Genomic DNA, 15,976 nt, shown 5'->3' with positions numbered 1-15,976 from the left:
ATATATATATATATATGTATATATATATATGTAGAGAAGAAAGCCAATTTTAGCAATAGCTGCCACCTAAGGTGAAGGATTAGCATGTCCAAATTATACTAGAATAACATGTGTGTGGGATGGGATTTACAAGAATCTACACTGTTTATTGAGTGACAAAATGTTAGAGGAGATACCACTAAACAAAGATGTCTTATAGTTGAAACGGAGTATGAGGGATAAACCAAACATTTTGCACACAACAGCTGTAATTTAGTGTAATGGTCTTCCTTTTAGTCCATCCTTGTTAGTGATACTGACTTAGGACCAGCACCCAGGATAACTTACCTCATCCCACTCTGCTGTCTAGTTCTCTCTTCAGGACCTAGTAACACCTCAAGTTAATGCTCGGGTGTATACATTCTTATGTATCACTTTTTTCATATTAAACCCACATTTTTCCTGAGAGGGCTCTTTTGTTTTTGCCAGTCCTGGAGCTTGAACTCAAGGCATGAACTCTGTCCTTAGGCTTTCCTCAGCACTCTACCACTTGAGCCACAGCACCACTTGTGGCTTTTTCTATGTATGTGGTACCAAGAAATCGAACCTAAGTCTTTGTGCATTCTAGGCAAGCACTCTAATGTTATAGTCCCACTAAGCTCTTTTGGCTTACACCTGTAATCTTAGCTATTCATTAAAACAGATCTGAGGATCTGGCTTCAAAACCAGCCAGTACAGAAAAACTTGAGCACAAGCCATGGGCAAAAAAAAAAAAACTGAGTGCAAGGCCTGAGTACAAGCTCTGATAAGAGCACCAAAGATTATTCTCCAGGAAAACAGTGTTCACTCAGTGCTTGAATTTGTGAGTGTAGTCTTCAAGTTTTTCTTCCCTAGCTGTATTAGAACAAGAAACGTTCCATTCATGGAAGAAACAATTTAAATAGTTTATATCCATGTTTTCCAACTCTAGGTAACTTTTTTGGGGGGGGGGGTGTGGGGGTCCGTGCAGTTGAAATCTGGGCCTGGACACTGTCCCTGAGCTAGCATTCTGCCACTTGAGCCACAGTGCCATTTCCAGCTTTTTCTGAATAGTTTATTAGAGATTAGACACTCACAGGCTTTCCTGGCTTCAAACCACAATCCTGAGGTCTCAGCCTCCTGCATTCAGCTGGGGTTACAGTGTGAGCCAGGCTGCCCAGCAGTCATTGTTTCTTAATGCTGACAGCTGAGCACCAGAGATTTTTATTTTATTGGTCTGGGTGGGTCCGATATGTGATAAAGACTAAATTACCTAACACTGAATTCAGGTTTGTTTTTTCCAAATTGGTTGTGTAAAAAGTCTCAAAGTGAAAAAACATCATTATATGACCGCTTTAGCCAGCTAATTAAAAGCATTATATAACTATTTACTATTGAAACCAGTACTATTTAGAAAAACTCACCAAACAGTAACTTAATGAGATTTGCTATTTTAGTCAGTCAAAAGCAAACTCAGTTTTGTTTGAAATTCTTTATTATACATCATGGTTGCACAATCTGAGGCTGGTTAAATACAACTGGTTTTCAAAATCTCTTTGAATATTTTTTACATTACTACATGCAAGTGACCATGAAAATATTTGGCTTTTTAAAATTTTGAAACTCTGAACAGGCACTTACATGAAAGATATTACCATTTATAGATGCTCCAGCACATGGTACATGGAACCTTTGGCCAATAAAGAAGTTGACTTATCAAAGTGCCATAGTAGTAAAATAGCATTAAAGAAATGTACTTTGCTTTATTTAGCTTACTCATAAGGTAAGGTTAACCAACAACTTGCACTGAAGTATATTAAAAATATTGGTAGAAAAACCAATGAACTTATTAAGTGAAAGAAGTTTTCACATAGCAGGCCTTGTTTTGGTTCCCACAGCCCATATTTAGTGTATTTGCCACCATACCCCATGCACTTGAACAGATGATTGCAATCCTCTCTAAAGGTACTGAATTTAGTGTTAAAGAAAAACAGGGTGAAGTTTAAATGTGGCTTTGAACTAGCCAAAGATCCACATGACACACACAAAATTGTCCAGGTCTAGATAACTATATATGTGTCACAGGACCTGCTGAGTCCATCATACCCAATCTTCTACTGAAACAAATCTGTAAAGTCAAGAAAATGGTATTTGCATACACATGGCAAAAATATTCCTTAAATTAAAAAATATACATGTTTTAAAGAACTTATGGAAAAATTATAGTTTTAGTAAGTTCTAATAGGCCAACATATGTCACCTCTACATTGCAACAAATGTACTGCTAGAGAGTAGCAAAATGGCTACTTAATATGGGGGGAAAGAGTGCCACAATGACATGCCACATAACCCCTTGGAAAAAAATTAATACTCATACTACAGAAGACTCTAAAAGGAGATAAAAATGCAAGAAGCTATGAAATGGTAGGTCCCAAAATACTCTACAGCAAAATATTCCATATACATTTCTAGAATGCACATGTAAAAATATAATTCTCAAGAAATAATAAGGTACGTTTTAAAACTAAGATGTAAGGGCCATTCAGATTTTTCTAATTATATTTGAACACAAAATATTAATTTTTTGCATGAACAGAATAAGAGGTAATCATTAGCATGAAAAAGGACGCCTTAAAAAAATCAACATTATTCAAAAAGAAAGCACAAATTACAAATACCAGCCTACTCACATGGAATCCTTAAATGTCTCTGTTGATGCATGTCTGAGTGCTTACCAGTGTGCAGTTAAAAAAAAAAAAGGCAGCTGAAGAAATTTCCAGTGTTTCAAAGAAAGCACTTTTAAAAATGTATATACATGGAAAAACATTTAGTTACTCTATAAAATAAATGCAGCACTGTAAGACAAAAAGGAAGACTATTACATGTGGAATTTTGGCCTTTTTCCTGCTACAAGCTGCAACCATCTTGAACCCGCTCAACTTAAAGGTTACAGTTTTTTGTTGTTTCCCCCTATTGAATTCACATTTCAGGTTGTTCAGCAGATGCCTGTGATTCTGGAGATTCAAATCGCTGGTGAAAGTTAGTTCTCTGTTTCCTCAGTTTTTCAGGAGCTTTTCTCCATAAAATAATCTCCTAGAAAAACAAATTCATGTTTTCAGCAAATTAATGTTCCCTGTCATGCCTCCAGTTTTCACCACAGAAATACTAACTGTAATTTTTTTTTTTTTTTTTTTTTTTGCCAGCCCTGGGCTTGGACTCAGGGCCTGAGCACTGTCCTTGGACTTTCTCAAGGCTAGAGCTCTACCACCTGAGCCTCAGCACCACTTCCGGCTTTTTGCTATGCATGTGGTAACGAGGAATTGAACCCGAGTCTTCGTGCATGCTAGGCAAGCACTCTACCACTAGGCCAAACTCCCAGCCCTGTAACTTAAATCTTATTTTATCTATTTCCTCTCCCCTGAGATCCCATGAGATTTTTTTTTTTTTTTTTAACTTGGCTTAGGCAATGTCCTTGACCCTCTGTGCTCAAGGCTATTACTCTTCACTTGAGCCACAGTGCCACTTCTGGCTTTTTCTGAGTAGTTTATTGGAAATGGGATCTCATGGACTTTGCATGAGCTGGCTTCGAATTGTAGTCCTCATATGTTAGCCTCCTAAGTAGCTAGGATTACAAGTCATAAGCCACCAAACCCAGCTTCCAGGAGACTCTTATCTCCAGTTAACTATCAAAAGAAAAACAAAAGCTGAAGTGGAGTTTGTGGCCCAAGTGGTAGAGTGACAAAAAAAAAAAGCATTGAGCCAGGCATGGTGGCTCACGCCTGTAATCCTAGCTACTCAGGAGGCTGAGATCTGAGGATGGAGGTTCATTCAAAGGCATTAAAGTCCCAAAGTCTGTGAGACTCTTATCTCCAAATAGAAAACTTGAAGTGGTACTCTGGCTGCTCAAGGGGTAGGGCGGTACCCTTGTGCTCAAGAGCTCAGGACCAATGCCCAGGTCCAGGGTTCAAGTCCCACAATAGACAAGAAAAAAAATTTTTTTTGTCAGAAACCTTGACAAAATTAGCTCACTTTAGAGTCCTGTAGAATGACTGCAGTGGAATCATAATAGCTACATTTTTTTTTTTTTTTTTTTTTGGCCAGTCCTGGGGTATGGACTTCGGGCCTGAGCACTATCCTTGGGCTTTCTCAAGACTAGTAGTGCTCTACCACTACCACTTGAGCCACAGCACCACTTCAGGAGTTTTCTGAGTATATGGTACCAAGGAATTGAACCAAGGTCTTTGAGCAGACTAGGCAAGCACTCTACTACTAGGCCACGCTCCCAGCTCCAATACCTACATTTTTATTATACCCTCAGGGTTTTAGAAATTCACACTCAATACAATAAAACTTTAAAAAAGAGAGTGCTATCTAGGTGTTTTTAGATCTGCCATGGAATCAGACCACCATGGGTAACAACATACCTGCTGCTTGAAGTACCTTCTGTCTTCCTCATCAACAAGTACTAGATTCAAAAAATATCTTACTGAAAATTTTTTATTCACATCTCTCATTGTTGGAGTTGGGTCATATCCTGCTAAAAACAATCTTATTGGAATTGATTCACCTGAAAGAAAAGCAATTTACATTTTTAATGTATGTGATGACTTACAGTCACACAAAATGTAGGACTAATTAAGGATTACAGTAAACACCAATGTTTTGATTCCTTACTAGATATAGAAAAGCAGATTTTCTCTGTCACTGTGTAATTATGGGCCAGAAATTCTTTGCTGTGGGAAGGTCTTATCTATTTATTAGCAGCCTGGCTTGTACCTTCCAGATACCAGCAACACTTATCAAAGTGACATTCCAAAATCTCCACAGACAATGTTAAATATCCCTTGCGACGAGAACTACTGCTCTAGAGAGCCTGCCTGGCAAGCTCAACACCCTGAGTTCAAACCTAGTCCCAGCAAATAAACAGCAAAAAGCTTCATAACAAGCATTGTTTTAAGAATTCAAAAATAAACTGGGAATCAGTGGCTCATCCTGTGACCCTACTCACTTAGGAGGCTTAGATCTAAGGATCAGGGTCCAAAGCCAGCCCAGGGAGGAAAATACATAGATTCTTATCTCCAGTAAACTACCAAAAAAGCCAGAAGTGGAGCAGTGGCCCATGGAAGAGCACTAGCTTTGAGTAGAAAGCCTAAGGACAGTACCCAGACCCTGAGTTCAGGGCCCAGTACTGGCAAAATAATAACAATAATAATTATTATTATAAACTAGTTTCACAATGAATGCTCACTTACAACTTAAATTGCCAAAAAAATACTGCCATTGGCATACACAAAAAAATAAATGTAAATGGGTACCTGTACCTTTAACTGGTGCACCATCCATTATTTCATATTTGGCAATTGTTTCTGTTTCTGTTGTGGTACTGGGTCCTAATGCAATAATGTAAATGATGTTAATTTCCAAAATATTATTCCCAGCCCTCTATTTACATCCTGCTTTCCAACAGATTAATGTATTTTATCTTCCTGTTTTGTGAAAATATTCATTCTTTTCTAATTTTTGTACTTATACATAACATGCTCATCACAAAATGCTTTATCCTCTTTCCTAAGGTAACAGCAATTCAGAAAGAATCATCTTCTCATAGATCACTTAAAATATCTGCTAAACAGAATTAGCAATACATATCAGAATTAACAACTACATTCAGGTTTTCTCATCAAGTTAATTTGAACACAGAACATCAAACTGTAGCTAACTGATGTATATACATAAAAGATTCATCTCCTAAGAAATTACATGAACTCAAAACATTGAGACGCTGGTGGCTCATGTCTATAATCTTAGCTCTGCAGGAGGCTGGCTTCTGAGGATCCCAGTTCAAAACCAGGAGGAAATCTGTGAAGATGCTTATCTCTAATTAACCACCAAAGGCTGTAAGTAGAACTGTGGTTCAAGTGGTAAGTGTCAGACTTGAGCAAAAAGAGCTAAGGGATAGAACCCAGGTCCTGAATTCAAACCCCAGTACTGGCACAAAATAAAAAAATTTAAAAGTCAATGTTAATTTATACCAAGGTTGATAAGTGGGGATAGCTTGGTGGTAGAACACGTGCCTAATGTACAAGAGAAGTTCCTAAGTTCAATCCGTAATACCAGAAAAAATTACATAACTGTGTTTCCGTGTATATATACACATTTATTTATACATGAGCACATACTACTTATTGCAGGCAAGTGCTACCACTCATACCTGCTCGTAAAAGTTTACGTGGTTTTAAGGTACTAAAACTTTGGCCAAGAGTAATGACACATTACTGTAATCCCAGTATTTGGGAGGCTGAGACAGAAGGATCATGAGCATGTAGCCCTTTGAGAGGCACCTAGTGAGACCTTGTCTGAAGGGAAAAAAGGAGCCATGTAACCCGGGCTGATCTTGAACTCAAGTCATTCTCCTGCCTAAACCTCTAAAGTAGCTAGGACTAAAGGTATATTTAGCTCATACACTTACTGTTTTTTGTTTTAATTGTTTTTTTAAAAAAAGAAAGGCATGCCGGGGTGTGGTGGCTCATGCTTGCAATCCTAGCTACTCAGGAGACTGAGATCTGAGGATCAAGGTTCAAAGCCAACCCAGGCACAAAAGGACCTAAGACTCTCATCTCCAATTAACCTCTAGAAAACTAGAAATGGGTAGGGCTCAAGGATAGGGCTGTAGCCTTAAGCGGAAGAGCTCAGGGACAATGCCCAGGCCCAGGGGTAGAGCTATAACCTTGAGCTGAAGAGCTCAGGGACAGTGCCCACGCTGAGTTTAAGCCCCATGACTCAAAAAAAAAAAAAGGCATTACTTAAGACATTTTGAGTAGTGTAGTAGGTAGATACCAATTTCATGTTTAAAGAATGTAAGATTTCCAAAGTTTCAGCCAGGCGTTGCAGTGACTTTAATAGCTAGCTACTCAGGAGGCAGAGAGCTGAGAATCATAGTTTTAAGCCAGTCCAGGCAGACAAACCTGAGCTTCTTCATATCCCCAAATAATCACCCAAAAAAGCTGGAAATAGAGCTGTGGCTCAAGTGGTAGATGCTAGCCTTGTGCACAACAGCTCAAGAATACTGCCCAGGCAGTTCAAGCCCCAGGACAGGCAAAAACCAAACAAAGAGTTGCAAAGCTCTAACTAACATTTTATTTCAAATATATCTCAACTTACCTATTCCTGTGATCTCTTTTTTGATTAGTTGTAATTCCATGTGCTGTATTTTTATTCTTACTAGTAAGAAGTAAATTTTTCCAACAATCACATCTTTTAAATGATACCTACAGGAAAAAAAAAATATACTTAATTATCAGTTTCAAAACAATCAAAAAGAATGAAATAGGTTGTGATAGTTTGTTTTTCTTTTTTGCCAGTTCTGGGGACTGAACTCACGGCCTGAGCACTGTCTTTGGACTTTCCTCAAGGTTAGTACTCTACCACTTGAGCCACAGCACCACTTCCAGCTTTTCTATGTGTGTGGTACCAAGGAATTGAACCCCGGTCTTCATGCATGCTAGGCAAGCACTCTACCATTAGGCCAAACTCCCAGGCCCCGTGATAGGTTTTTTGTTTAATTTTCAGTGTTTTTTTCTCCTTGTATTTTAATTAATTTTATATGGTACCAAGGAATTGAACCTAAGGCCTCATGAATGCTAAGCAAGCACTTTACCACTAAGCCACATTCCCTGCCTGGTTTCAAAAGGTTTCAATAGGTACCTTTGTGATATTTAGCCAGGCACCTCACGCCAGTAAACCTAGATACTCAGGAGGCTGAGATCTGAGGATCAAGGTTTAAAACCAGCCCAGGTACTTAAAGACCTTGAGACTCTTATCTTTAATTAATCTCTTGAAAGTGGGAAGTGGGGCTGTGGCTCCAGGGGTAGGCTGGTAGCCTTGAGTTGAAGAGCTCAGGGACAGTGCCCAGGCCCAGAGTTTAAGCCTCATGACTCCCTCTCCCACCCCCCCCCCCAAAAAAAAGGTATTTAAGAGTACCAATTAACAACTCATTGTTTACTTTCCCTCTTTTTTAAAAAAACAACTGAGCTGGGAGTTTGGCCTAGTGGTACAGTGCTTGCCTAGGATACACAAAGACCGGGGTTCAATTCCTTAGTTCCATATACATAGAAAAAGGTAGACACAGCCAGGTGTGGTGGCTCACGTCTGTACTCTTAGCTACTCAGGAAATTGAGACCTGAAGATCAAGGTTTAGAGCCAGCTCAGGCATTGAGCTGAAGAGCTTAGGAACAGAGCCCAGGCCCAGAGTTCAAGCACCATGACTGACAAAAAAAAAAAAGTAACTGATTGCTTCATTATGCAAATAATCAAACTTTTACTTGACCATCAATGTATCTCAGCAAGAATAACTAGCTTTATTATTTGTTGTCCTACATACAACTCAGTTTTCTGAGAAGTTAAACACTTAATGGAAAATTTTATTTCAAGCAAAAAGTATGAAGGCATTTTTCAATATTAAACACTCTACCCAAGAGTTTAGTATGGTTAGTATTGAAAGTGCTAAACAAAGCAACTAATATATCTGGGCACAAAAAGATTAGGAGACAATACCTCCCCAGGATGGATTTGCTGCTATACTATATGATAACCATAGGCTTTAAAACTATTTGGTAGGGCCAGGAGTTTGGCCTAGTGGTAGAGTGCTTGCCTAGCATGCACAAAGACCAGGGTTCGATTCCTCGGTACCACATGCATAGAAAAAAGCCAGAAATGGTGCTGAGGCTCAAGTGGCAGAGCTCTAGCCTTGAGAAAGTCCAAGGACAGTGCTCAGGCCCTGAGCTCAAGCCCAGGACTGGCAAAAAAAAAAAAAAAAAAAAAAACTACTTGGTAGTAAACTTGGGGACCATAACCAGAAAAGCTTCCTAAGGTTGAATCCCAAAATAACATCCTAAAAATTAATACAATTATGTAAGTCTGAAGGGAGGCTTCAATCACAGAAACTGATAATTTTATCAACAATATGTTTCTCACATTTATTTTTAACCACACGTTCAGAGAGATATAAACTTGGGAATAACAAATCACATGATAGAGCAATGTGAAGAAGGATAAAAAAAAAGGCATATTGTTTCTTTAAAAGAATAAAACAACAAAAAAAAGCCATCTTTGCCAAGTGCTAATGGCTCACATTTGGGACCTAGCTACTCATAAGGCTGAGATCTGAAGATCGTGGTTCAAAGCCAGCCCAGGCAGGAAAGTCTGTGAGACTCTTATCTCCAAATAACCACCAAAAAACCAGAAATAGAACTGCAGTTTAAAGAGGGACAGTGCCTAGGGCCCCAAGTTCAAGCCCTACAACAACTTACAAAACCAAGTCACCACATAAAAAAATGCATACTTAGTTCTCCTCCCTCCTGAAGAGGATGTATTAATCGCGGCCAGATGGTACTGATTTTAACTTCATTCAAACTGCCAATAGATAAAATGTATTGCTGAAGTAGACTCAAAAAACAAAGACTTTATTAGTTTAAAGAAATTCCCAGGCTGGGCAGCATGGCTCACGCCTATAACCCTAGCTACTCAGGAGGCTGAGATCTGAGGATTATGGTTCAAAGCCAGCCCAGGCACTACAGACTGTGAGACTCTTATCTCCAATTAATCACTAGAAAATGGAAAATGAGGCTGAGGCTCAGGGGTAGAGCAGTTCCTTTGAGCTGAAGAGCTCAGGGACAGCACCTAGGCCCAGAGTTCAAGCCCCATAACCCACCAGGACAAAGCCAATAATTGATTACAAATATAATGGGATTGGCTGCCTTCTGAGACAGTTAGATCCTCTACATGAATAATAGAATATGAGCCAAATCAAACTCCTAAAGTATTTTAGCTTAAAGATTTTCTTAGCAAGGGGCCTGGTGGGTCATACCTGTAATCCCAGCTACTCAGGAGACTGAGATCTGAGGATCAAGGTTCAAAGCCAGCCAAGCACAAAAGGACCTGTGACTCTAATCTCCAATAGCCTCAAGAAAACGGGAAATGGGACTTGGCTCAAGGGTAGGGGGGGTAGCCTTGAGCTGAAGAGCTCAGGGACAGTGCACAGGCCTAGCTCAAGACCCATGACTTACAAAAAAAAAAACTTTTTTCATAGCACATTAGCATCAGTTAATCGTCAATTGTATCCTAAAATTGATCAATTTACAAAGTTCTTTAAGGCTTGTCTACTACATATATCTGTGAAGAGTACTTACTTTGATTTATTATATTCAAATTCTATATGGAGACAATCTTCAATACCCACTTCCATCTTAATGGAGTTGTTAACATCAGGATAGGTGGCAAGCTGGTGAACAATAAGATCATACTCTTTCACCATATCTGTCAGTCTCCTCACTATTGTCACCTTAAGAAAATACCTACAAAGTTTAATGAAAAAGATGATTAAATAACATGTAATGAATTTAAGTGTTTTAAATAAAGGATAAACTCCTTGCTGGAACTCCTTTGGAATCAGCTTACTTCATTTAATTCATAAAGGAGTTTTGTTTTTTGGTTTGTTTTTTTTTTTGCCAGTCCTGGGCTTGAACTCAGGGCCTGTGCACTGTCCTTGAACTTTCTCAAGGCTAGAGCTCTACCACTTGAGCCACAGCATCACTTCCAGCTTTTTCTATGTATGTGGTACCGAAGGATCCGACCTGGGTCTTCGTGCATGCTAGGCAAGCACTCTACCACTAGGCCAAACTCCCAAAGGAGTTAATTTCTGAGGGGGCTGGGAGTCCTATAGTTTGAACCCAGGGTCTCATGAAGGGTAAACAAAATTATATGCTGTATTTCTAAGTTATACCCTTAGCCATCAGGTGTGTGTGTGTGTGTGTGTGTTTAATATACTCAACATAGAAAAACACAAAATTCAATTTTTTTTTTGTCCATCTGGGGCTTGAACTTTAGGCCTGGGTGCTGACCCTGAACTCTGCAGCTCAAGGCTACCGCCCTACCCCAAGGCATAGGTGTTGTCCCTGAGGCTCTTCAGTTCCAACCGTCCTAACCCTGGAGCCACTTCTGGTTTTTTAGTGGTTAACTGGAGATAAGAATCTCTTGGACCGAGGCCAGGACTTTGATCTAGTAGTAAAGTGATTACCTAGCATGCACCAAGACCCAGGTTCCATTCCTTGGAACCACATACCTAGAAAAAGCCAGAAGTGGTGCTGTAGCTCAAGTAGTAGGGCTCTAGCTCTGAGAAAGCTCAAGGATAGCACTCAGGCCCTCAGTTCAAGCCCCAGGACTGGCTTTGAACTTGGATCCTCAGATTTCAGCCTCCTGAGTAACTAGGATTACAGGCGTGAGCCACTGCACCCAACTACAAAACTAAATTTTAAGAAAACTTTTCACATGTGTTTGAAGGGGCTATAATCAAGCCTACTGGTGGAAAACTCTTCATATGACTGTTCTTTTTCTGTTTGTTTAATCCCTATCTTATTAAGGCACTACTGTTTGACATTCCAAATATCAAACCCAGTACACAAATGGATAATGCAGTATTTAACAGAAAAAAACAGGCCATTACATGGATCTGATGACCTTATCTCTTATGTATTCCTGGCTTTTGCATGAAGACTTGGTGAAGAGAAATGCCACTAGACTGGAAAAGTAGAACTGGTTCCTACTTCCTACTTCAGTTTGCCATTCATTCCTTTTGCACAAGTTTGTCTCTCAGTTAAGATCAGTTCTTTACCTTATACTGAGTACTAATTGTAAGATAATCAATGGATCTGGAAAGTAAGTAACTTTACATAACAAACTAAGTACCTAAGGGACAAATTATTGAAGTAAAGCTTATGATGGGTTGGTCTGAATGTATGTCCTTACTATTTCAGCTCATCATTAGCCAGATAAAACAAAATGTGGCAGGATGTTTTAAATCTTAAGTCATTCCAGAATTGTAACTGGAAGTTCAAGTATAAGACATCAAAAGTAGCCACTATTTTCTGATTGACTCTGCTTATAGTTTATAATACATATTCATACCTCAATCGGACATTGGCACCAATGTAAGACTCATATGGCTTTTCAACTTGCATAAACTCAAAATCATAACTTCTGCTCTGAGTCAGTTCTCCAGGTAGGGCTAGTTCTTTCACTAGATTTACAAATTCGTGAGTATTACTCTTGTCATTGAAAAGTTCTAAGATTTAAAAAAGCAAAAAGAACAGTTATATTTAATATCCATTTCAATTAACCCAAACTTCTATTTCAAAGCAAGTAATTTTACCAAAAGAACGAAGCTGATTTGTCTCTAATAAACAATGTATAATCTGAATTTAATTACCCTCATTATTATGCTTCATTTAGGCATAAATTCAAAGAAGCATAGCACAATGACATTTCTATTATAAATGAGTTCATTCTTCAGTTAAATTATAATTAGTCTTCTCCCAATGTGAAGTTGTTTGACACATTACCAGGAATAATTTGAACTCTCTTTCTTCCTTTTTTTGGTCAGTGGTGGGACTTGAACTCTGGGCCTGGGTGTTGTCCCTGAGCTTTTTAGCTCAAGGCTACCATCCCACCCCTTAAGCCACAGCATCACGTCCAGTTTTCTGGTGGTTAATTAGAGATAAGAATCTCACAGACTTTAGTGCCCGGGCTGCCTTTGAACTATGATTCTCAGATCTCAGCCTCCTGAGTAGCGAGGATTACAGCTGTGAGCCACTATGCCCAGCTTTGAACAATTCTCTTTAAGGCAATAATTTTGTCATTTTATTCATCAGACAAATATATTACCTTGATCAAAATATAATATACACAAGAATAAAATCAACTTTTCCCACAATTACAATGTCCTACAAAATAGATTTGTCCAATAATTAATTTTAAATCTTTCAGAATGTACAGTAAAACTTAGCTAGATTTTAAACCTATATTACAAAGACATGCTTTTTTTCTGCAGCTGTAGGACCAAAATATATTAAATTGCATATAAATTTATATATAATTTAACCCCTTACTAAATCAAGAATGTCTCTGAAATTCATGTTTGGGAATGTATACAATTTGGTCTAAGTCAAGAATAAATTACTCCTTTCCTTTTCATATGGAATTTTCTGTCAACAGGTTGAGTCTGACTACAGGCACACAATACATCAGAAAGACAAATGGCATGAGTAATTAGCAAATGAAAGATGAAGGTAAACTGGTAATTGTTAGGCCGATGAAAAATAATAGACATTTTAACAAGTCAACTGATTCGTATTTTAAGGCTGGTAGTTTGTATAACTCTATAATCATTTTCAGCAATGAAACCAATACAAAGGCAGAATGGTTCAAATATTATTTCATACAATTAAGAGGCACATGATTAACTACACTGTCTCCTCTTATTATGCAAAATCATCTCCTTCCTTCCATAAAGCTCTAATGAAATTATTTAATCACCAAATCCAACTCTTTTCAAACTCAGTTATCAAAGGAAAAAAATATACTATTTTAAAACTCACCAATTTGACCTACAAATTCAATTCTAATTCCTTGGTGTTCTAGCCTCTTTCCAGGTTGCTTAAAGGCTAGGTTTACCTGCCAAAACATGAAATTGTAAGACATGTTAATAGTTCTTTAAGTGACCCTACTAGATTCCTTCCAGATGAAGGCAATACAGAAGTATTTCAGATATTAATTTATGAGGTATAAGATGCCACTGACCTTGTAACATCAAAAGAGGTATAATTTATTCATACAAAATCACTAATGAGCCAGGCATGGTGGTTCATGCCTGTAATCCTAGTTACTCAGGAGGCTGAGATCTAAGGATCACAGTTCAAAGACAGTCTGTGCACAAAAAGTCTGGGACTCTTATCTCTAATTAACCACCAGAAAACTGGAAGTGGTGCTATGGCTCAAGGGGTAGGGTAGTAGCTTAGAGCTGAAGAGCTCAGGGACAATGCCCCGGCCCAGAGTTCAAATCCTACCACCAACGAAAAATCACCAACGAACCTATTACTTACACTGAAAGCATCAGCATCAACTTTATTAGGAAGGAATCCCTCATCACAGCTGGAAAAATTCAAAAAGACTCAGAGAATTGAAGTCATGGTTCACGTAGCAGAGGACTAGTAAACTCAAAGCTCTTAAGTTCAAACTTTCCTAGTACCACCAGAAAAAAAAAAGACTCAGGAAAATCCTTCAACTATTCCTATGCTTTCTGGTCAAACAATAAAACAGTTTTTGCTTTTTGGGGTTTTTTTTTTTTTTTTTTGCTAATCCTGGATGTGAGCTCACGGCCTGAGCACTGTCCTTACTCTTTTCTCAAGGCTAGAGCTCTACCGTTTGAGTCTTAGCACCACTTCTTGCTTTTTTCTATGTATGTGGTACCGAGGAATCGAACCCGGGTCTAGGAATTGAACCCGGATCTTCATGCATGCTAGGCAAGCACTCTACCACTAGGCCAAACTCCCAGCTTAAAACAGTTCTTTGAACCTCGATCTTCAGATCTCAGCCTTCTGAGTAGCTAGGATTACAGATGTGAGCCACCGCGCCTGGCGTATGTACACTTTTACAACCATATCTTATAAGCAATGTGAAGTTACTTGCCTTCAAAAGTAACATTTCAGAAGTAAATGTACATATGATGAAACATTAAAAGTTTAAAAATGGGAGTTTTTAATGACCTGGGAAGATGTACATGGAATGTTACATGAAGAAAGCAGTCAATTGTATACAAGTATATTGCCAATTATATACTTTGAAAATACACAGAACAAAAATGTTTGATGCTAGTGCTGGAACTTAAATTCAGAGTCTAGATTCTGTCCCTGAGCTTTGGTGCTCACGGCTAGTACCACTTGAACCACAGCTCTACTTTTATCTTTTTAAAGCTAAGTGAAGAAGAGTCTCATAGACTTACCGGCCCAGGCTGGCTTTGAACTGAGATCCTTAGATCTCAGCCTTCTGAGTAGCTAACACTATAAATGTGAATTATCAGCATCTTGGCTACAAAGAAAGTTACAAAGAAAATGTTCTTAAAAATCAGTTGTGAGGCTGGGTGCGTGGGCCTGTGATTCTAGCTACTCAGGAGGCTCAGACCTGAGGACTGAGGTTCAAAACCAGCCTAGGCACTAGAGAATGTGAGACTCCAAGCATACCTAGCATGAATGAAGACCTGGGTTAAATTCCTTGGTGTACCACCTACATGGAAAAAAAAAACAACACCAAAAATGGTGCTGTAGCTCAAGTGGTAGAGTTCTAGCCTTGAAAAAGCCCAAAGACAGTGTTTAGGCCCTGAGTCCAAGCCCCAAGACTGGCAAAAAAAAAAAAAAAAAAAGAAAGAAAAAAGAAATCAGGACGGGAGTTTAGCCTAGTGGTAGAGTGCTTGCCTAGCATGCCCGAAGACCCGGGTTCAATGTTCAATTCCTCGATGTACCACATACATAGAAAAAGCCAGAAGTGGTGCTGTGGCTCAAAAGATAGAGCTCTAACCTTGAGAAAGCCCAAAGACAGTGCTCAGGCCCTGAATCCAAGCCCCAGAACTGGCCAAAACAAAAAACCAGGTCCTTCTGAATTGATCTTAAGTAATTTTTTTCTTCTTTGTATGTATGTGTGTGTATGTGTTTGTGTGTGCATATGGTATGTGTTTTCTCTTTTAGCCATCCCTTTTATCTGTAGTCTGTGTTTAATGCAAATCAGTGTTGTAACATAAAATGTCAGCATGAAATCAAACCATAAATACACAAATAACAAACAATCCAAATAGATGGACAACATTCAGGTATGAAGCAAAAGCAGATGTTAATTCAAACCCATTGTAGATTCAGGTCTGTGTGATCTGGTTGCCTCTGTAGAGATTTCTACAGAGAGAAAAAAATGCTATCAAGACAAATATAGCCACATTTGATTTTCTTTAAGATGTCTATCAAGGCAGTTATAAAACATTTACTGCAGAATCAAACCCATTTTTAAGCCTAGAGATTGGTTCCAACTACCTAAAAATATTAACTGATAGCAAAAGATTTCCAAATGCAGCCATTCTGAACCACAGGAAAGTATCAAATTT

The 15,976-nt window shown here is 38.6% G+C and overlaps 1 protein-coding gene across 2 annotated transcripts in view; it reads right to left on the bottom strand.

Moving 5' to 3' along the window:
* Positions 1–1,474: 1,474 nt before the first annotated feature.
* Vps26a (VPS26 retromer complex component A) overlaps positions 1,475–15,976 on the bottom strand; it is a 29,754-nt gene continuing 15,252 nt past the window's right edge. For both annotated transcript variants that reach the window (XM_090346463.1, XM_090346461.1), the window contains exons 3-9: positions 13,428–13,503; positions 11,959–12,115; positions 10,185–10,349; positions 7,159–7,265; positions 5,319–5,387; positions 4,422–4,564; positions 1,475–3,090 (exon numbers count right to left, since the gene is read on the bottom strand). In XM_090346463.1, the coding sequence (XP_090202589.1) occupies positions 2,977–3,090; positions 4,422–4,564; positions 5,319–5,387; positions 7,159–7,265; positions 10,185–10,349; positions 11,959–12,115; positions 13,428–13,503 (831 nt within the window). In that variant the 3' untranslated portion in view covers positions 1,475–2,976. The remainder of the gene's footprint in view (positions 3,091–4,421; positions 4,565–5,318; positions 5,388–7,158; positions 7,266–10,184; positions 10,350–11,958; positions 12,116–13,427; positions 13,504–15,976) is intronic.

The sequence above is a fragment of the Megascapheus bottae genome, chromosome 15, assembly GCF_031878675.1.
Source record: "Megascapheus bottae isolate mThoBot1 chromosome 15, mThoBot2.hap1, whole genome shotgun sequence".
Classification (NCBI taxonomy): Eukaryota; Metazoa; Chordata; class Mammalia; order Rodentia; family Geomyidae; genus Megascapheus; species Megascapheus bottae.
This window is presented reverse-complemented; position numbering and strand designations above follow the sequence as displayed.